Source organism: Dermochelys coriacea, chromosome 7 (assembly GCF_009764565.3).
Source record: "Dermochelys coriacea isolate rDerCor1 chromosome 7, rDerCor1.pri.v4, whole genome shotgun sequence".
Classification (NCBI taxonomy): Eukaryota; Metazoa; Chordata; order Testudines; family Dermochelyidae; genus Dermochelys; species Dermochelys coriacea.
In genome coordinates, this window is record NC_050074.1 from 63,903,318 (window position 1) to 63,926,536 (window position 23,219).

Genomic DNA, 23,219 nt, shown 5'->3' on the forward strand with positions numbered 1-23,219 from the left:
AGATATACTGGAGTACCCAAGGGGACTGTCTGACTCCATGTTTAGGTTGTTTTAGTGCCTGAGGAGTTTACACTTGGTAATTGGTTGGTGAAGTCTAAGTTCGGAACTCAAAACCAGTTTGGGGTTTGTGCCCTTCTTCTTCACAGTCTGCCCTGTTGTTGGTACGCACGTTCTTGAGTCATTGGCAAGCTGCCTGCAGCAATCATTTAGATTAAAAACCTGAATGTTCCTCTAATGACCAAAGTAAAAACATTGATTCATTGGTTGGACTGTTTGTCCAAATGAGAGAAGTGAAAATGATTGGACCTTCGTGATTAGCCCTAGAACTTAATGGTAGTATGAAAACTAGTAACTTGTTCATGGAAATCCCTCTACAAATTTCATATTCTGTACCAAGGTTTTCAAAGGTAGGGAATATTTTAAAATCTAAGAGTTTCTTCAGTTGTGTTCAGTTGCCAAACACACCTCATTTTTATATGGCAAGTAAAATGTGATCATAAAGTGATTTTAATTAGATGAATTTTATTTACTGTATATCTCATTTATAAATGGATTCAAAATAATCAAGCAATCAGACAGTAATGTGACTATTCAGAAGTGGTGGGCTGCATCCCCAGCTGTGGCAGAGGAGGGCATAGTGTAGCTCTTGGTGAGCCACCTTTTTGCTCCCCTCATCTTGGGCCAGCTGTGCCCGGGGAGGAGGGTGGTGATTCACCTGCATAATTTAGTGCAGCTAAAATATGCTTTAAATTACACTTGCTCTCAGTGATCCTGAGGGGTCATATGCCAGTCAGAAAACACAGAAAATATTCCCCTGTTCTGGGTTAGCCTCCTATGGTCAGTGACACTAGCTTTAGAGCTGCGTTGCAATTGCAGAGTGGTACAAAAAGGCCTCAACCTAGGGAAGTAACTGATCCTCTGTGGTGTATTGTTCTGTTCACTTTTTTGCAAACACTCCACGTAGCACTATATTGGCGCTTCCATTATAGTCTCCTGATCTCACGTACATAACTTTCTGAAAAAATCACTTCTTTAGCTAAAACTTTATAAGGAAACCCTTTTACCCTGTTTTTAGTTATACCAGGGTAAAATATGTATGCATTCTCTGCTGAAAGATTGTTAGGTTGTTTTTTTTCCCCTTTGTACGGGTAACATAAAAATCACTGAACTTCACAAGCTGAAATATTTCAGGTAGCTATCCTCAAGAGGAACTAGTGCCTATGCTGTTTTTTAAAGGCGTTATAACCAAAGGAGAAATGGTATTTGCATAGACACAGCATAAAATTTCCACTAAGCTTAACTCTAAGCTGCTACTGAACTAACTGTTCATTTACACAAATACATAATATTGATGTTAACTCTGTATTATTTTGCTGTTGCCTTCTGTAGTTCCACAGTTGTGTACATTTTTGATGTGTAAGTGTACACCATCAGTTCTAGTACTGTTGGTGTATTCAACCTATGTAAAAGAACAGGAGAAACATGGGCCTTGACAGCCTGTGAAGACTATGACCACAGGATTCTTGATTTGTCAGAGGACCTTCAGATCAGTCTACTACTCCAGGGGCAGCACCATCCAGACTGTTGCTGATAGTTCTAAGCTTGCCAAAAGCTCCCTCCCAGAGAGATGCTTGTAGATGAGCCAGCTCCTCTGCTGAACAACCGGTGAACTGCTGGAACAGAGCACTAGTGCAAAAGACAGCCTAGTCTAGTGGTCTGAGATCATGGGAATTCTGCCTGCTCTAATCCTGTCTCCGATACCAGCTCCCATTATAACTTATTCAAATCACCAAGGTCCAAATTTTCAAATGTCCACTCATTTGATTGTTTTGATGCATAAGGGTTGATTTTTTTTCCAAGTAGCTCAGTATCTGCTGCTTCTGTTAATTTCAAGGTGCTGTGGGTATTCACTATATCTGACAATCAAGCCCAAAGATATCTCAAGTTGGATCCCCAAGAATGGAGTCACCAAAAATTAGTGAGCACATGAAAACACTGCCCTTCTCTTCAGTGGCTTATTTTTCCAAAATGGAGATGCTTGTTTATTTCACAGGACTGTTGCAAGTGTTAATGTTTGTAAAGTGCTATGTGAAGTGCTAAAATTCACCAGAATGCGCACATAGCCTCTAATGGCTGAGTGCCCACTGTATTTGGACAATTATCTCTCATAACTTGACATCTATATGCTAAGCTCCTGACCTCCATTTCTCTACCAGAAAATACTGGAGGTGAGGCACTGGAAGATTTCCCCATTCACAAATACACACTTTTTATGGAAAATTAATTTGTGTGGATGCAGCACAACTAATTTTTTTTAACCTTTCCAAAATCTTCTAGTCAGCCCTGTGCCTAATGGCGTGATCATAAGTAAGAGGAGCTTGTTAACATTTGTGGGGAGGCGGCTAATACTGGTTTTGCGGAACTAACCAAAACATGCTTAGGCCAGCTCAGTCTGGTTCCTTTAGAACTATACAGTAGAACTTAATTATTCAGTACTGTCCAAAACCATATGTAATCTATATAAATGTAATTAAAATCATATGTAATCTATATATAGAAAACTTGATGGTTTCTTAAAGAAGAAAATATTAAAACTCTAATTTTGTTCACTGAGAACAGGAGTACAGTAGCTTAGGGTAAAATTAGCTCCTAAATGTACAATGTAGGCAAGGTATGAGATCCTTAATTTTCATATTTCCTGAATGCTATTTTTTAAAATCATGCACCTAAATATACACTAATGTAGAAATGTGTGTACATATATGTATGTGTGCGTAACGTGTATATTTAAATATAACTGCAGGTTTCCTTCTTTCTCTCTTCCCTGCCCCCCGTATGTGGAATACTGGGATATTTCTATACACACACCATCTGAACATGTGTACAAGTATATATATATATAGTACATCTCTACTCTGATTCACATACGTATGTATCCCAAAGATGTTTTATAAAATTCTAGTAAATCATTTGGGTTTCTAATTAATGTTCTAAGCACATAATACATTGAAAATATATTTTTTTAGAATTTTACAATAAAGTAAGGTTTACTGCTGTTTGGCTGCTGGGAACATGAATATATGTACAATCCAATAATGCCAAGGGCTCCTGTAAAATATGATTTATTATTAAAATTGGTTTTATTGCCAACCTTAGAAAAACACATTGTTTAATCTTATACTCTGTATTGTTTGTATTAACACAATGTACATTTTGTTAAATATAACTACAGATAATGCAACATTTATTAAACAGATCTCTTGAATATTACTATAAGATGCTAGTATTGTTTCATTTTTACATTTCAAGGAATATTTTTATAAAACAAAAATAATGTTTAGCCTGAGGTGTGGAATATCAATCAAGAAGTACTCTTTTATTATAAACAGAGTGGCTGAAGGTGGTGCCAGATTTGAGCTCCTGGAAACGTATGTTCTCTAGTCACAGAGAAGGAACAATACTTGCATTGACATTATAAGATTCTCTGCCCCCCAGTAACGTCCAGACCTTAAAGGGGTAAAGAGGGTGGGGCACTACTTCTAGGGATAAGAGTCACCTTTCATTCCCTTTCAGCTTCTGAAACCTTGGTGCTAAGACTGGTGAAAAGGGTGTAACAAAGCCTATTGTGCTGATAGTTGATTGAATTTTACAAAGTGGTGCTCTGCTTTATGCTCTTTCATATACTACATGGTTTAATCATCACACCAAAATATTCTGGGCAAAATTCTCTGCTGGCCTAACCCCATTGGAATGATATCAGCAGAGAATTTTGCTCAACAAATCCATCTTGGAAACCTCTGCTTCCACCCGATAAATCTCAAAACCAACAAATAACAAATCACACTGCTTTGTAAAGAGGTAAAAGAAATACAATGGTCAATTTAAAATACTTGTGGCAGGAATTTTCACAGTCATCTGTTAAGTATTTAATTTTCAGAAGTGCAGCCTAGCAGCACTATTTAGTTTATTTCTGTCTTGGGTATTGCAATCTACATTTACAGGGAAATCAAGTGGTAGTTTTCACTTTTTGTCAGCAGCATGGCTGATTCATTGAGACATTAGAAGTGGTTAATGACTATCAAGGTACCAACATTTTGTTGTTAGAATGTAGAAGTATGCAGTAAGCAATGGATAGCTCAAATGTTTTATTGCAATCTGTCTAGGTGTAAACAGAGCTACCTGGTTTTGTGAAGTACATTCCAGACATCTGTGTTGGTTTTATTCCCACCCTGGAATGAGATCTCATGGTCAGCAGCAAAAGGTATTTAGTTACCGTAATAGGGTGATTTATTTTGGTTATTCTGATCATTCCCTGAAATTTGATGGTATCCTTTCCTAGCTTGAGTTGTGATAACACTTTTGTTTTGTTTTTATATTTATTGTATTATACTTGAAAAGCATGCTTGCAATGTGCATCTTTGTTGTAGTAGTGTTGTGAAAGTCAACAGGAGAAACGTATGCTAACTGTAATCTTCTACTAGAAGTTGTAGACCTCATACAGCATGATAATTATTAATATCCAGTGAATGGATTAACACAGTAGAGTCTAAAGTAGGAAACAGTGAGGACTCAAAGTTTTGCCACTGGCTTTCTGGGCAACCTTGGTCACCTCACTTATCCTCTCTGAACTTCAGTTGCCCCATATGTTGAATGGAGATGATAATTTATATTACTTTTCTCATATTTGCTATAAATTTGACTTGTACATTCAGGGCTTTATTGTGACTTTTAGCCACAGCCCTGCACAAGGGGTTAAGCAGAGCTGCATTGCTTTGTGAGTTCTGAAAGACATGCATCCTTGAGCTTCCAGCAGCACTGGGGTAATGTGCCTGAGGTAAGACGCCTTCAAGAGAAGCAACTGATATTCCCCGGAGCAGCCAGCTGGCACTGCAGGCCAGTGCTGGAGGGTGGGGTAGAGGGTTGGTTTGAGGCAGGTTATCCAGGGAGCTTTAACAGGACACAGTCCCTGCCCTGCAAAGAACACAGGGATGTGCCACTGCCCAGCAGCATAGACTGTAACCCTGCACATGCTCTCTCTGGACTTGCCATGATCTAGCCCTGTGAGTTTCAGTACAATGTTATCAGAGACAAATTTGACTTTTTGTGTATAATAATTAATACAAATTTGAAAAATATAAAACAAAGCAAATGTGTGCACACGCATGCACACGCATACGCATACACACGCGCACACACACACACGCACCACAACTTTGAGTATCAGGGGATACTTTTCCTTGTAGGGAAAGGTGCTTCACAATCAAAGCAGTGGTATTTATTTTATGACTGGACATCACTGACAGCACAAACGTGAATCCTAAAAGCCCTGCTGCCACCTCAAAAAACACGCTGCTCCAACCAAAGTCAGTGCACCCCTCATTGAGAGAATGGATGTGTTATGTCTTCTCTAACTTTTTTCACCATGAGTGAAAAACCTCCAGTGTGAGCAATGAAGAAAGTTTAAAGATCACCACAACCAGTTGAAATTTCCCGGCAGTGTCACCTGCAATAATAGCATTCTTAGACACTAGATCAACATTTTGTTTAGCTTAACTTGATTTTATCTTCCCATTGTCTTGGAAAGCAGTTCTTTCTGTCTAACTTTGCTGTGAGTCCAGCAGATTTTTCCTCTGGGGGTATATAAGGGGAGGAACTCCAAGTTCCTAAATCATATGTTGGTGCCCTTAAGTACAAGGTGCTCTGTGTATTTAAAAATTAAAGTAAATTTTACTAAGCCTTAGCAGTTAGCTAACAATTACAAACTATGAGCACTTTATCTTCCTGGATTTATACCACTCAGCCTTTTGTGTTTCAGGAGGTTCATGTTTGCTGGAATGTTATGACTCACTATTTATTTTGTCTACTCTGAGTTTTTTCATAAAACTTCTTCCAGGTGCAGCTCCACTGTTGGTAACAACGATTGCGACTTGAATGTAGAAAATACATCAGCATTTTTTATCACTGTCATCTGACCTTGCTCAGAGCAAGTTCATAGTGGTAAGATGCTGGCAGCTGACAATACCTTGTCTGTGTTAGCATTTCCACGGTTGCTCCTACTTGGGGGAGAGCACTGGCAGGAAACTTTAAGGGAATTGTGGATACAGACTAACATGGCTACCCCCTTATACTTTAAGGGAATTGTCACTGTAAACAAACTAGGAAAGGCTGAGGTCAATTTTCAGTAAACAATCAGAATATATTTAATGTAAATAAATATAAAGGTGCCTAACATTGAAGGTGGTGTAACTAATAACATTATAACAAGTTCATGATTAGAAAGAGAGAAATATTTAAAGCCTGATTGTATTGGTTGGAGATCTCTGGGTATGAGTGGCAGAGTACTGCTAAAAAAATCCAAGGCTAGTGTTTCTTCATAAAAATTCAGATATTAGCAGTAATGTTGAAATACATTGAATTGTTGGAAACAGCTCCCTCTTCTTTTTGGTCATCTAGAGAGGGGGAAAGTGAGTGTTTTGTACCACGACAAGTGACTGCTCTTTGGATTGGTCAACTAATATTAACCGACTTTTTAAAAATCATGAGTTCTAATGTAAGGGATTGGCTGCCTAAAGGGAGGCTAGAGCATTCACAAGCATTGGGGTAGCTATTCCAGGATGTCAGAAGATATGGTTAATTGGTAATGATTAGGGCTGTCTGAAAGCTGATTCCCTGAGTTTTTAGAACTCATAATTGTTCAATGTAATCCAGAGCGGCATTACTCTTTCATGTATATGAAGAGATCAGAAAAGAGAGATTTACAGCTTAGGTTGCCCCAAGCCACACATAACTGTCTTAATTTTCCTTTCTAAGGGAATTTGAAGATTGTTGTTGTGACTAGTTCTCTGTGGATTATGTGTTGTTTTTGAGGTCACCTGAGAGTTTTTGTTAAATGATTGATTGACTAAATTAATTATTCTGTCAGGGCTGTAATGGAAGTAAGATTGAGGACACTGATAAATACAAAAGTTAAAGCAATTCTTATAAATGCACTTATGTCTTTTTCAGTTTAAATAAATCAGGCAGAATACATATATCCTGTATGGTGTTATGTGTCGTTACATATTTCCCTGCATAGCCAGAGAGTGTATTTTCTTTGGGGAGCTGGAGCTTTGAAGCAAGAGATACAATTCAGCCTTCTCTTCATGTAGGAGTCAAGTGCATTCTTTGATATATTCTACTGAATGCGATTTCTGTTAGAAAAAATAATCCTTTTGTTCTCATTTAGAGATTGATCTCAGTTAAAATTGTGGATTAAATCAAGAAAGTGCAGAGAAACTGTACAGGGCTGACAGCTGATTTAATCTGGAAATAAGACATGGAGCCGAGAAGAAGCCTTTTATGGACAATCTTTATGGGATCTGATTTAAAAGAAAGGGGGCTGACACTAGAGTTAGGCCATCAGCTTTGGAACAAGTCCCCCCCCCCCCCTCATTGGTCCAACATAGTTGACTTTCTGGGGCATACTGCAAGGTGCATTGATTTGTGTGGTCTGCTACAGGGGATGGGGTTGGATGGAGTTAGATCTGCATGGTGGGAAAAGTTTGCATTAAGCTCTGCTGGCTGTGTGTGTGGAGAGAAGGGTGGGGGGAACTTGTTAATTGTTCTTGTAACTCATCAGAGATGCTGAGAGCTTTGGATAGGAGCCAGTTTTAGTTTTTGTGCAAGTCCAAGGCTGGGATTTGAAAGGACTCCTGCAGACCTTTTTGGAAATTCCAGCCCAAGTATATAAAATTGTTTCCTACTAGTGATCAGTTTTTGGGGAAGGGATACATAAAACATGTTAGGATCAGATCCTGCAAACTTTCCCTTTATAAATAGTCCTTTTTCACACAAATAGTCCTATTCACTACAACAGGACTGAGTTTATGAGTAAGAACTGCTCGTGTAATTCTGGGTTGTACGATTGACCATTAGGAGCTTTAAGAAGCTCCAGACCTGTCCAGTTGTTGTAGTATGCAGTAACAGCTAAATCAACTAAAATTTAGTAATGAGCTGTATATGCTACTAGAAAGATTAAATTGTTAGTGAGTCACTGAGTTCATCAGATGCAACCTATTTGGCCTATTATTGAATGTTCTCTTTTGACTAATAGGTCCCGAGAAGCTTATCGCCATTTTAGTTACAAATTTTTGAAAGGAAGCAGTGTGAACAGTGTAATCATTCCACGTATAATACTGCCCAGACACTACCAAGATGGCAGATGATCACATCTGTGTTATCTCTTTTGGTAAAGCAGTTTTGCATCTGGAAAAATAAAAGTTTTAAAGAAGTAAAATGTTTTCTTGTGAAAGTCTGAATGTTTTTTTATGATTAGAATGTGACTCTGCTCCCACCTGGAGAGTTTCCATATTCATGTGGGCAAGGGTTCACTTAACATAACCGTAATCTTTCTCATACTCATGCTTAGAAGACACTGAACTTTTCTTTCATTTTGATTCCAGCAGAAGGTGTAAGGGATCAATCCAGTAAGTCGGGAAAATGGTGAACGGGTTCAGATGCTACCTGCCAATGGGGGGAGGGCACAAAGATAGGGGGGGAAGTGAAGGGAAGTGCTGAAATGTTGTGGGGGCCAGCTGGATCCAGGCTGGGAAGGAGGGTCCCTGGCTTCTACCAGTCCCTCCGAGTCCAGCTCTTGAGCCTGATCCCTGGTGATGTGGTGGCTGCTGCAGCCCCTCCAGGTCTTGTCTTGTCTCTGCCCCCAACACTCTGGTGTGCACAAATTTATGTGGACGCCCCAGAATATTTCCATTGCAGGGAGTGCTAGCACCCCCACCCACCACTTATCCATTTCAATAAGGACATAGAGACTCCTCTATTATTTAAAATGCTTCTGCACTTTCTATCATTGATTCAATTTGTCAAGATTACAACAGTTTGATGTTCATGAAATAGCAGAGTTTAAGTGGCAAGGAAAGGATCATGGGATTTGAGCCAATGAGAAGCCTCCAGTTGACTTCAGTGTTTTTGGATCAGGCCCATAGAGATAATTGTACTCCTAAAATGTAATAGAGGCTTTTATATCAATTTTGCAAATTGGCACACTACTTTTTGTCTTGAATTACAATGTAAACTATGGTTATGCCTACCCTTCTGTGTTGTTCTTAATGTCTATTTTTAATCTTCTTTTAAAAAAAAGAGAGAGAGAAAAAGGTTTATCAAGTATGATACTATTGAAAAAGAAATCTTTTTTAAACAAATCCACTAATGTGTCTTGAGTATTTTTAAATATATTTTAAAATGGTGTGGTTGTTACAATAAATTCCTAATAAGTGAAAAGAACTCCCAAATTAGTTTCTGTAAATTTCATTTATAGACTAAATAATTAAAGGAATTACAATCAAATATAGAAAGATAATCGGATCCAAAGTGTATTAGGACTAAATTGAAACTAGTCTATAATTTGTACAGAACAAAATCTTGTGGATTTTTCTGTTAATTTAAAAGTGCTGCATATTTTGAAGTATGATTACCAAAATCCTTGTACATGTCCTATTTTGTGACCTTTAGTACTGGAACTTAAATTTAAAAGCAAATCAAGTTTTTATTTTAATTTTATTTTAACTGTGGGTTATTCCTTAACATTTATTGCTGCTATATATGTCTTATAAAAAGCTTTGTAGAATGTTCATGGGCAGTGTTAGGGACTACATTACATAAATATTTAACTATAGATAAGACTGTGTTTCTTGAAATCTTGCATATGTGCAGAATGTATTCGCTGTTTTTTTAAGAATCCATGTTTTTAATATAAATTGAAAATAATAGAAGATATTTAAAATAGCTTAAAACATAGAAAGAATAACTTCATTTTCCAAATACATAAATTGTCATGAGTGTTGAGGAAGAGAGGTCTGCAATTTGGCCTTATTTGCTGGTACAGCATGTCTTTCATCTCTGTTTTGAATTGACTAGATGATTTCAGACATCTATATATTACTTAGGGTTACGATTCATGAGTGTAAATTCTGATATAACCAGTATGTTCTTTAAGAATTCGCTTATTTAAATACCTTTTCATATCATTAGTGTATGGGCAGTTAGCGGAATCTCAGGCTTTCCAGTTGGTGGAGGAGAATATTTTTCATGTTTGTGTACAAACTAAGGAAGACTGGAGAAGAGATTTACATTGTATGGTCCATCTGCATCACTGTGTCCCTGACAGTGGTCAATCCTGAATGCTTGGATGTTGAGTGAAATTCCATAAAGGACAATTATGGTATCTTCAGCCCATGAGTAGTTTCTTCTTAATCTCATCAGTTAGTTTGTGACTGGTTCCTCAAAGCATAAAGGTTGATATTCCTTATACATTTTTTATCCGATGGAGATGTGTTAGTCTTTATAGGGTGCTTGGTAACAAAATAAGTGTTCAGCATTTAAATGTATGAGAGAAATCAGAACTTCACTGTAGTTCTAAGGTAAGAGTTGCTATTAAAAGTTTTTTTTTTCTAAATTTAACATTAATCTGATATGAATAAATTAGATGCATTTTCTACATTCTTATTTTTACTAATAGATAGAACTTGTCAGTATTTTGTATTCTGAAAATCTTATATTTCCTGCTGGGAGGCAACAGTATAACAGATCTTTCCCTTAAACTAATCTGTGATCTAGTTTCAAATCTGGCTCATTCATTTGCAAATGCCTAGTAAACATGACTAGGGCTGTGACTACACTAGAATTTCCCACTGGTGCTGGTCCACCACTGGTAGCAATGGTGGGAGTGACACCATTTTAATGACCAAGTCATCTTACAAACTGTACAGAAGTCTTGTGTCATTTATAAATGCCCAAGAATGTCACATTTTTGAATGAGCGATGAGCATTGAGCATCTGAAATTAGTAATTGACTATCTATCTTCGGTTTCAGAGTGGTAGCCGTGTTAGCCTGTACTCCGCAAAGGGTGGCAGTCTTTATTTGGGCCTAATCTGATGGTGTCTAGTTTGCAAATTAATTTCAGTTCTGCAGTTTCACACTGGAGTCTGGTTTTGAAGTTTTGTTGTTGAAGAATTGCCACCTTTAGGTCTGTTATTGAGTGACCAGAGACATTGAAGTGTTCTCCTACTGGTTTTTGAATGTAATGATTCCTGATATCAGATTTGTGTCCATTTATTCTTTTGTGTAGAGACTGTCCGGTTGGGCCAATGTACATGGCAGAGAGGCATTGCTGGCACATGATGGCATACATCACATTGGTAGATGGGCAGGTGAACGAGCCTCTGATGGTGTGGCTGATGTGGTTAGGTTCTATGATGGTGTCCCTTGAATAGATATGTGGACAGAGTTGGCACAGGGGTTTGTTGCAGGGTTTGGTTCCTGGATTGGTGTCTTTGCATGTGTGGTGTAGAGTTGCTGGTGAGTATTTGCTTCAGGTTGGGGGGCTGTCTGTAAGTGAGGAGTGGCCTGTCTCCCAAGGTCTGTGAGAATGAGGGATCGTCCTTCAGGCTAGGTTGTAGATCCTTGATCATGTGATGGAGATGTTTTATTTGGGGGCTGTAGGTATCAGCTAGTGGCGTTCTGTTACCTTCTTTGTTGGGCCTGTCTTGTAGTAGGTGACTTCTGGGTACCCTTTTGGCTCTGTCAATCTGTTTCTTCACTTCAGCCGGTGGGTACTGTAATTTTAAGAACGCTTGATAGAGATCCTGTAGGTGTTTGTCTTTGTCTGAGGGATTGGAGCAAATGCGGTTGTATTTTAGAACTTGGCTGTAAACAATGGATCATGTGATGTGGTCTGGATGAAAGCTGGAGGCATGTAGGTAAGTATAGCGGTCAGTAGGTTTCCGGTATAGGGTGGTGTTTATGTGACCATCGCTTATTAGCACTGTAGTGTCTAGGAAGTGGATTTCTTGTGTGGACTGGTCCAGGATGAGGTTGATGGTGGAGTGGAAATTGTTGAAATCTTGGTGGAATTCCTCAAGGGTCTCCTTCCCATGGGTCCAGATGATGAAGATGTCATCAATGTAGCGCAAGTAGAGTAGGGGCGTAAGGGGATGAGAGCTGAGGAAGCATTGTTCTAAGTCAGCCATAAAAATGATGGCATACTGTGGGGCCATGTGGGTACCCATAGCAGTCCCGCTGGTACCCAGTAGGAGAACACTTCAATCTCTCTGGTCACTCAATAACAGATCTAAAAGTGGCAATTCTTCACCAACAAAACTTCAAAAATAGACTCCAACGTGAAACTGCGGAACTGGAATTAATTTGCAAACTGGACACCATCAGATTAGGCCTGAATAAAAACTGGGAGTTGTTGGGTCATTATAAAACCTATACCTGATTTTCCCAAAACTAATTTCCCCCTACTGTTACTCACACCGTCTTGTCAACTGTCTGAAATGGGCCACTCTCATTACCACTTCAAAAGTTATTTTTCCTCCCTTGGTATCCTGCTGTTAATTGAATTGTCTCATTAGACTGATCTCACACTTGGTAAGGCAACTCCCGTCCTTTCATGTATTTATACCTGCTCCTGTATTTTCCACCCCATGCATCTGATGAACGGGGTTCACGAAAGCTTATGCCCAAATAAATTTGTTAGTCTCTAAGGTCTCTCTTCACCTTTGCTTGCCCATTTCCTCGGTCCTGTTGCCTGCTAGTCCTGTCACAAGAAGTGTCATAAATTCTCAATTTGCAGCTGTAAGTTTGTCATTCTTTTCTTGAAATAAGACCAAGACACAGTTATAAAACAGCAGAAGCTTGGATGCAAGAGCAAACAGCATAATATTGACTGATTCATCGAGGTATTTAGTTCTTAAAAATGGAAAAACAAAACAACACAATACCTAAACAGCAAACACAGTAAATTAAAGGAAAGTTATTCTGTGAACCAAGCAGCTGTTTGAATACATGCTTTGTAGATTTGTATGACCCATTTCTTTTAGAATAAAATACGACTTCCTCAAAGGTGTCATTAAAATACTGGGATGAGAAATTTGCTTTAATCTCACTGTCAGTCTAACACTGGATAAAAACGCCATTTAGAATTTGTTTTACATCCAGCATTTGGATAAAAAAGATAATCATACTCGTGATGTCAATTAGTGTTTTGCTAAGGAAACTTTGTGATCTGTGCCCTGAGGTGTAAGTTACAAGAGTTATTCAAGTGGTAGATGTGATAAGAGTGTTACCAGACTGGGCCTTCAGAGTAAGTACAGTTGATGCACTGGAATGCATTTGCCAGTCACTCTGGTTTTGGTTCTCTCTCTGGCTCTAGGACCCAAGCAATTGATAGAAGCAGGCTATGGTATTCCCTGTGAGATACACTCAGAATCAATTCTAAGTAAATATTTGCTTTTTGTTTTAGTTCAAATCTGTAGTCAATGTGATTTCTTAGTGGAGGAGGACTTAGGGCTTAAACCTAAACCCATTGGGAGGGTTGCCATTGAGTTCAGTGAATGCAGGATAAGACCTGCTTCTATTTGGTTCCATAGACGTTTCTCTCACCTTTGAGAGTCTGTTTAGTAATGATGGTATATTGTTTTAATCTGCTTAGTGGATGTTCCCTTAAATCCTATGCTGATACTTCTTGGGTTTTATAGGGCTCAGGCCATGGTTATAGCACCACATTTTTGGTCTGTGTTCTTTCAGGCCTTGAGTCCATGCAGTTTATATCATAATCTTGACATCTTTCAGGCAAGAGCAGGGAGAGGCAAGATAACATGAGTTACTGTGGGAGCTAACGAGGGGTGCTGGCGAATTCTTGTGTTGCTATATGAATGTGACTGTTTGGAGAACAATACTTGCTGTAGGTTAGCGATTCCTAGAATAAAGACACTGTTGGCAATATGGTGATGTTGCTCTCTCTTAATAACAGTGCATAACTCTAGACATTGACTGTTCAATAACTTGACAATATACTGCTGCAGTTTCAAAAGTTCATGCGCCAAAAGTATGTGTTTTGTTTTGAAACCCATAATATAATCTGTTTATCCTACAATAAAATTTGATGAACCTAAAATGAAAGATTCAATATGCAAACATTAGAGTTTACATACATACTGTATGCAGTATATTTTCATTGCATAAATTATTACAGTATTTATCATAGATGCATAGATTTAATAGTCCCATTGATTCTCTCCATTCTTACAATTAAGAAGACTATATGTGTAACATGTGCTATGTGACTATTTTTCTAAGGTGGCATCTAATGAAAATATTCACACTCTGTGGAAACTGTGACTATATCTACTGTACTTTACTTTCAGACTAATCAGGTTCTGAACCAAGACCAGCCCTATCAGACACTTTTAACCCTTCCTGAGAAGCTTTAGTTCAGCTGGCAGTGCTTATTAGTGGTTAACACGTCTCTTGCTCTCCTAATCTCCAAAGCCCAGGGAAATGCAAATTCAAATTTGGCTGCTTTTGGGCCTCTTTACATCTTCCCTTGTGCCAAACAATCTTTTTTCTCGCCCTGTGGGAATATTTTCTTTTTGCCTTTTTTCTTCTGGCTCTCTTCCCATAACCCTGGATGCCCCAAGCCCATGAAAAATAAACCTAAACAAAGGAAGTGCACTCAGCACTCGGCCCTCCTCGTCTCCTACCTGGATAGAGATCTGGGCCTCCATTGTGGAGATGGGAAGATAGGCTCCAAAGACCCTATTTCTCAGCACTCACTAATGGGAATCCCAACCTGCCGTGGCACTAGTAGCATCCTATCTAGCACTCCCCCTCCTCTACCACCATCAATCATCCAGCTCCTGCCTCAGCCACCCAGAGACCGTAGGAACAGGAGAAGAGTGAATTTTTGAGCTGGCTGCCTGATCAGCTCTGCAAGGCTGAGGGGCAGAATTAGCTCAACAATTTCAGACCCTCTCTACATCTCCTCTGTCCCACCCCCCACCTCTATTTCAAATTAACCCCTTGACTGATGGACCTGCAATTTGAAATGGGCATTGTTTTGGGATCACTGGAACATTTGGACATACATACCATGTGCATTCATCAGCACAGGAGAAATGCACAGTACTTGGACATCTTTGTTCTGTTCAGGTGCCACTGAAATGGTTAATGTAATTTAGTAACATGAGTGTTGTTGAACCATAAAAATATTCCTATTAAACTAATTTCCACAAAAGAAGTTATTTCCACATGATTTGAAACTTCCTCCTATAATTTTTTTGTATCTCATTTTTGTCACTTGTCACACATTTCAAAAGGCACTTCTTTACATTGAGAGATGACTGAGAAGTGTAAATCCCAGAACATCTCTTAATAATAATACAAAACCATACCATTTCTTAAATTTAAAAAGTTAATTTTTTGTCATCTGAATTAAAGAAAAGTAAATTGGAAAACTTTTTATGAGTAGGGTTTTATTTTACAAAGACTATAAAAACAGTAACTCAGCACAAGGCAGCACAGTGCATTTTCAGTGCAGGGATCGGAGTATGGTATTCCAATGTTGTTGAGGGGAAGAGTACTACAAAATCAGCACACTTGTTCCATGAATTGCATTGCTTGAACTTCCTTCTCAAGGCATTGTGGTTGCGCTACCAAAGGGAGCCTTGTTCAGTACAATACAATTTAAAATACTCCATGGAGGAAAGTGAGAGTCAAGATTCCAATATTCATAGCATCAGTAGGAGAGGAACGGTAATTCCAATCCCATGGAGGTGACAGTCCATGTGGTTGGAGGTAGTGTTAGAATGGTGGCGATGGCAAGGAGCATATGAGGACCTGGGAAAGGTGTGGCTGGTAGAACCCAAATCCATGTCGGTAAGACACCTATGAGATTAGCTTGGGTGACCAGGGTGGAAGGATCCGAACTATAAACTATCTGGATCTTGGGAATTCTGACCTTTAAAATAGTTTTGCTATCTGACCTGAACATCTCTATCTAGATGCCCACCCAGCTGCAACTGTTATTCCCCTATCAAGGTTCCCAAGAAGATAATCCAATGCTTTCATAGTTTGAGAATGCAGGGTTTGGTTATAGGAGCTTGACCTTTGATCCCTGCCACAATGGGCTAAGAGGAATCATTTAGTACCTCTACTATGGTGAAAAATGCCAGGTTATCTTTATGGTCACATTGGTTTTACAACTTATATAACTATACTGCTAGCACCTTTGTGCTGGATCATTTGCTCAGTACTGTTGCAGGGGAAGAGTGCTACATGATTCTCCAGCACCATCTCCTGTCAAAGTACTGATCAGGCCAATCCCTGTTTGGTTTGTGAAGTTCACTGTTAGTACATAATGAAGGTCTGAAGATTGTTGAAGATAACTATTATTATAATCAGAAAAGGAGTACTTGTGGCACCTTAGAGACTAACAAATTTATTTGAGCATAAGCTTTCATGAGCTACAGCTCACTCATGAAAGCTTATGCTCAAATAAATTTGTTAGTCTCTAAGGTGCCACAAGTACTCCTTTTCTTTTTGTGAATACAGACTAACACAGCTGCTACTCTGAAACCTATTATTATAATGTTTTCCTGTAGTGTTAAGGTTGGGAAGAACTTTTAAGTCTACCTATGATTTCAATCAGCTTGTTGGTGGAAAACGTTGCTTTTCAACAGATATATATGGTGATTCTGTTTGACACTTATGCCTGAATAAACCTGTAGATAAGGTTCTGTCTTGGATTTAATTTTTTGATAAGATTTTCTTGGCCTCTTTGAGGTCAAGATTGGTCTGGAAATCAATTAGTGTCTTAATATTTCTGCTTCTGACCATGGCTGAAAGCCAGGGAATTCAGAAGTTGGTAACATTGTTTTTAATAATTAATTGAATTGTGTTTTAATCATAAATGGTTCAGTTTTGGTTTGGACAAAGATTCCCTTCTCTCATTTTATACTAATATGTTCACACATCTGCAATTAGAATTGCCCTCTGCTTACCAAAGTGCCCCTTGTTCAATACAGTTAAACAAAAAATGTTTTCCTATGTTGCAGTGATGAAAGGTGTTTTATTTTTTAGAAAGGTAATGCACCTGTAAATTAGATTAATAACAGAATAGCCTTTAAACCATGGGATGTAAGCAGGGATAGTCATTTGTGCATTAGTGCAACCAAAGCAACACAATCCATGATGGATCAGTGTAATGATGCTCAGGATACAGTGTCACACAACCACTTGACTATACATAATTTTATTTCATTACAGCATGGTATTTATAAATAATAGCCCTTTTAAGTGTGGGTACTGTAACTGGAAAACAATTGAGAATCAAAGGGAAATCCTCTAATCACAGATTGAAGGGGTGTAATTTTCACGTGATGTTTTTCCATATGACATGAGTATTTATGAATTATTTTAGGTGTTCCTTTTTCTCCCGTCATGGTACAATCAGTATGGAGTGTATTATATTTAAAGTATTTGTATTATTATTTTCCCCTGCTATGGATTTCATGGATGAGGTACTTTAATAAATCAGAGCAGTTTCTACCATTCTATGTCAAGATTGTTTAATTAATTAATGCATTTAGATTATTGTATTCTTACATCTATCACTAAATGTACAGTTCTCTTATAGTTCATCATTGATCCAAAGAAGGAATTTCTATAATCACATGTTAAAGCTAAATTAAATAACAGTTTACCTATATACAGCTTTGTAATCTGCATGCTGAAGATGCCAGTACAGTTCAGATAGTAGTGCTTTTGTTTTAAGGTCATAGATTCAAGTTCAAGATTTTAACTTGGGGCCACCTTCCGCTCAGTGTGAACACTGCATTAAAGAAGGGTGTGGAAATATTAAATGCCTTTTGTTTGGATAAGGTTTTAAATCTTCTGCAAGTTTCTTGTGACTGATAAAGGCCTGACTGTGCAGTCCTTAAATACATTGGGTTGTGCAAATAGTCTCACTGCAGTCTTCCCATCAATTTCACTGGGGCTGTTATTCTTGACAGAAAGTACTACTTGGTATATAGTGCTGTAAAGTATATACTCTCACGGTGCTTTTTCGAGTATACAAGTGTCTGGGCTAAAATTCCATATTGGGGTTGAGAGTCAGGGGAGAAGGAAGGACTGATGCCTAAAGGATGGGAAGTATTACTAAGCATAGAAAAACTGGTCTGTTTTTCAACACAGTCACTTACTATTAGTATGTAGTTCATTGCATTTATAAAAGTGCTTCAGGTTTAAGTATCCTAGGTCCTTTCCTACATGCAGAATAGAAGATTCTGTATGACTGCAAGCACTTTAGTCTGGCAAATATTGAGTTTTTATTGGGGTCCTCTGTACTTAAATCTCATCTACATGTGGTTTACTGTATCATAGTAGCTCCAAAGTTCTAACTAGTACATATCTTCTAGCGGGGTAGAGAGGATCTATTTTGGTACCATGAAACAGAATTTAACTTTGTGCTAAAGTCTTTTGCTGCTCCATGTCCAAACCGATGCAAAGGGATGGAAGGTAATGAAGCCAGATTCCTGACTGAGGAGATAATAGGTAGCTAATGGCTGCAAGCAGAGAATTCTATTAAAACAATTGCAGGGAGGTCAAGGAAAAATAGAAATAGCGAAGTTAGCAGCTGAACTAGGAACCCCAGGTTTTGATTCAGGAAAACATTTTAGCATGTGCTTATGTCACATGTGCTCAGCTTCAGAGGGATATATGCATGTTTCAAAGTTAAGCACCTGCTTAAATGCTTTTCCTGAGTAGGGTTACTTTCTTGCATTGGGGCCTCAGATAATGTAGACATTCACAAGCGGGGCCTGATCCAGAGCCCTCAGAAGTCAGCGGGAGTCTTTCCATTGACTCTAATGGGCTTTGGAACAGAAAGCACTGGTTTTGTATTTTCATTCTTTCCTGATTGTGTGAATCCCATGTTTAAATAAAGCTTCATAGTAATAGTATTCAAGAGAGAACTCCTTGTGTACAAGACTCTGTTGTTGGACTGTGTTTTTGGACCCTGCTTTCTGAAAAGAACACCACCACTTTAAAACAAAACAAAACTGGATTTGTAAACTCCTCAGCTAGCCATTGTGGTTTATTGCATAGAGCCATATATTTCATGAATTATTAACCTCCCAGACTAAAATGGCTGCTTTGGTGCAGTTAAACTTTATCATGTTAATCTTTTGCTGTGAATGTAAATATGCTAACATCCTTATAAAATTTCAAAGAGGAAAATAAACCCCACAAAGTAAATCTAAGCACATATTATGAAAATCACATTCCCAAACTAAATAATTCAATCTTTTTCTGTTTATTTTTTTCACAATTCCCAAAGGCAGTTAGCTACATTATGAACAACTGCCTTGCAAATTGTCAGGTGGCTTATAAGTTGTTTTGCTTTGTTCATTGGTTTTAAATGTAGACAAGGAAAATATAAAACCAAGAACTAAACTGCCTTTATTTTCACTCATCATTTACAATTATTTCCCACTCCAATGCCCTCTTTCCTTCCAAAGATCCAAATCTTTAGTCAAGCTTCAAAATGATCAACAGTGAGAGGTCATCAAAGGGGTAGTTCCATCACTTTACTCTCAAAATTCAGACTTTGACCTTAAAAGTACTTAAAGGTATGTCTACACGGCTATAAATTCTGTAGCGCAGCTGTGGTTGGCCCAGGTCATCTTATTCAGTCTGTGGAGCCAAAAGTTTCAAAGTAGACGTTTGGTCTCTGAAACCCTGCAAGAGCCCAAACATCTACATTGCTATTTTATTCCAAGCCCTGTGAGCCTGAGTTAACTGACCCAGACTAGCAATGGTTGTGCTGCAGGTCTTTTATTATAGACAGGAGTCTAAATCCCAGCTTCAAAAGTGTTTTTAGGAGTTTCACTTTTGACTTTCAATGACACTTAGGCTTCTAAGTATCTAAGTCACTTTTAAAAATGACTTATTCTTGTAAATCACTTAAATGCTTTTGAAAATGTTTCCCTAAATCTATCAATTACATATGGATAATCCCTGAGAGAGTGCTACATTGCCTTTGTATTTTATGTCACTGTGCTAGCATAGTTCTCACCTGTAGGATTGTACAGCATTAATGAATTGAAAGATTGCACTTACTCAGTGGTTTTCTTTCTTTTTAATGGTATGTTACTTTTTTTCTTGTCAGCTTTCCTCTTTAGAAATTTACATATTTTAAATATAGAATGTGGATTTTTCAGTTTTTCGAAAGAATGAAATGGAAGTTATCAGGTTTATTAACTGAAGAGCCCTTTGTGCAAAGGAAAGCTAGCTGGTAGTCAAAAACCACTAAAAACTGCTGCTAAATAAAAGAAATATAAACACCCATTTAATGATTTCTTTTTTTCTTTGCATGAAAGTTTGTGTCAAGGATTTTAGTTTATATAAGATAACTGTTAATGATGTGGAAGCTGGAGGAGGAGAAGGGTATTAGCTGGTAATTTCTAAGCAGATGAAAAAGAATATTTCAAGTTCCTGAGATGCATGTGACTTTCTTGGATGCAGCTAACAGATAAGATGACAGCTATACCAACTTTACAGTTTGGGGGAAAATAGCTTGCTTCACAATTTGTAATGGCAAAGTATTCTTGCTAAGTCTTCCCAAAAATAACAAGGATGAAACATTTTGTAATTAGTGGTGAAATATCTCCTCCTTTATGAACAATAATCACTTATCAAAATTACAAGATATATCTGTAATTTAATATGTTAGGCCATAATTATTGCTTTTTGTATTTGGAGTAGTGTATTCCTGTTCAAACTTTGCCAGATCCACATAGTTGGCCTTACTAACTGAATTTTGTATTGTGTGTATAAATATAATTTAGTGGAAACAATCCTGGGTGTTTCTGTCTCCCAACTCCCATTCCAGTGTCCTAGTAACAACTATCCTGTGCTGCCTTTTGCATAGTATATTCCCTGTTACACTGAATGGGTATTTCTAGAAGTAGTATCCATAGAAGGGACTAAAAACTGAACACCTTTAAGACTGCAGGCTGTCACAGCTCCATTAGGAAGCAGGTATCTTCAGCAAAGCCATGGGTACCATTTCAGTCCATCTGCTGTATTTTGATCTCCACTCCTCCCACCTCCTCCAAGGACTCTATCAAATGTGAGGCACTAAATGGTTCTATTCTGTCACGTTTCCTGTTCTATATGTATATAAAGGGAGATAATAGGATGATTTGGATATCAGTGTCTTAACTATGTTGACAACATTCTCTTTCTTTCTTTGGACCAGGATCGTGCAGTTAATCAACTTTCTCAGGGTCTAGCACAGATTGGCATCTGAATAAGAGCTGATCGGCTGCATTTTTCCCAGATAAACAGAGTTAATGTTATTGTGGGAGAGGAATCTACCAAAGGAGATATTTGATGGATTATCTGCCCTTCGATCTGTGCATCTTTTTTAGGTACAGTGATCACACTGGCAGTTTCTACTTATTGTGGTTTTTATTTTTACTGGTTTTATCAATATTCTCAATAGGTATATAGGAAATCTCTTGAAATCAGTAAAAAAAAAAAAAAAAAAGGGAGGGGGCAAAAAACACTTTCAAACCATAATTTCAGTTGTAACCACTGTAAATTAACAACTTGAGCATCTTGTTTGATTGCTGGATGACTGTGGATGGCTTGCATATCAACAGTGACCAACAATGCTTTTTCCCAGCTGAGTATGGCTAGGAGGCAATAACCTTCTGTTCAAGATATGGATTTTGACACACACATTTGTGCCTTTGTCACCTCCAGACTATATGGCTGCAATGTACTTTACTTGGGGTGATACTTCAAGAACACTCACTGCATATATATTGTCACAATTCTCAACATGATGTGGCCTGATGGAATCAAGGCAACATAACAGCAATAGATATGACATTTCCACCTCAGTTAGGATATTATCTTGTGGCAGAGTGTCAAGTGCTTTGGCTCTGGACAGAGATGCAGAGGTTTCTGCCAGTGCAAAATGCTGCAGCCTGACACATCATAATTGTATCTTTGCTCCATAAACTGCATTGGCTTCCCACTGACTCAGACATGCAGGAAAAATGACAAAACGCAAAGCATGTGGTTTAATCAGGCTGCAACTTTATTAATTTATCTGGTGTTCTGTCGGTAACTTGTATAATGCAGGCCATAATTCCTTTCTTATTCATTTCCACCTGTTTTAGGGATGGCTGCTGTCAGCCATCTGCCCCCACCCCAAATACTGGTTCCACCATTTAAGGGACTTGTGTGTCTGCTGTGCCAGATATGAGTCCCAACCTCCTTCCTCAGTTTCTTTAGGGAATGCTTTCCCGAGTCCACTTCCAATTCAGATTTATTGGGAACCGGAACCCCTGTGGAACAAGTACCTGCACTGAATGCCTGCCACCTGCTAAGTTACAATAACTTGAACCTAACCTCCTGACCTACCCTATTGGGTCCATCCTGGACCTGGTGGGGGAGGGGAGATTGGAAAAAAAAAACCCCTCCTGCTCTGGCCAATTTGGTGGTGAGGAATGAATTCTTTCAAGAAAGGTGGCTAGCACAAACCCACAACAGACCACAAAACCTCAGTCCAACTGTAATCCCATGGGTGGGAGCTGCTGATCTGTGAGTGAAAAGGGGATTCCTTTGGGCAGAACAGGGTGCGTGCACGCATGCTTCCACCCACTACAGTCTACAAGGGGTGAATGGCTTGCCTGGGCCCTGTAAGTGATGCCCTCCATTCTCTGCCTCCCTCCTAGCCCAAAGAATTACAGGGAGAACAGTTATACCACTGCTCCATAAATTGCATTGGTTTCCCATTCCCAGGTTTTTTTCAAGGGGAGTTGCTTTCTATTTTGTATTTTTGATGCAGTGATTATTTTGTGTCTGGTAGCTTACCTTGTCTAACTGGAGTTTGGAGTTAGGTATTGAATGTTATGTTAAAGTGGCTTGCAAAATGCACAGTCCAGTGACAAGCTGTGGTTAAGAAAAATAGCAAAGTAGCTGTAAATATACAACCACTAACTTAAAGAATACTGAGGCTGTTAAAATCTAGGTCTGTTGTTTAATCTACAATGAAGTGACAGAGAACTGATCAGAATTTCCAAGACAGGAAGAAAAGAACCTAACTTCTCTTTTGTCAGTCATAGTTACGTTGCATGGAATCTTTTTTTTTATTTTAAACTTCGCCATAAATAAAACTGCAGGTTTCACATTGAAATTGTTCGAAACGTTAATTCTATTTTACTGTCAACAGAGTTCCATTATATATTGGACTCAAGATGGATAGTCTCTTGATTAAACATCACATCTGGAAGTCAGGGGAGCAAAGTTCTTTCCTCAGGTCTGCCACAGACTACCGTGTGACCTTGGGCAAGTCACTGACCTCTCT

General features: G+C 38.4%; 1 protein-coding gene across 3 annotated transcripts in view; it reads left to right on the forward strand.

Moving 5' to 3' along the window:
• LRMDA (leucine rich melanocyte differentiation associated) overlaps positions 1-23,219 on the forward strand; it is a 959,691-nt gene that overhangs the window by 678,506 nt on the left and 257,966 nt on the right. The window contains exon 6 of one of the 3 annotated variants that reach the window (XM_038411761.2): positions 1,895-3,263. The exons of the other annotated variants lie outside the window; for them this stretch is intronic. Within the exon in view, the coding sequence (XP_038267689.1) occupies positions 1,895-1,990 (96 nt within the window). The 3' untranslated portion in view covers positions 1,991-3,263. Of the gene's footprint in view, positions 1-1,894; positions 3,264-23,219 lie in introns of those variants that run through there. 3 annotated transcript variants of the gene reach the window in all.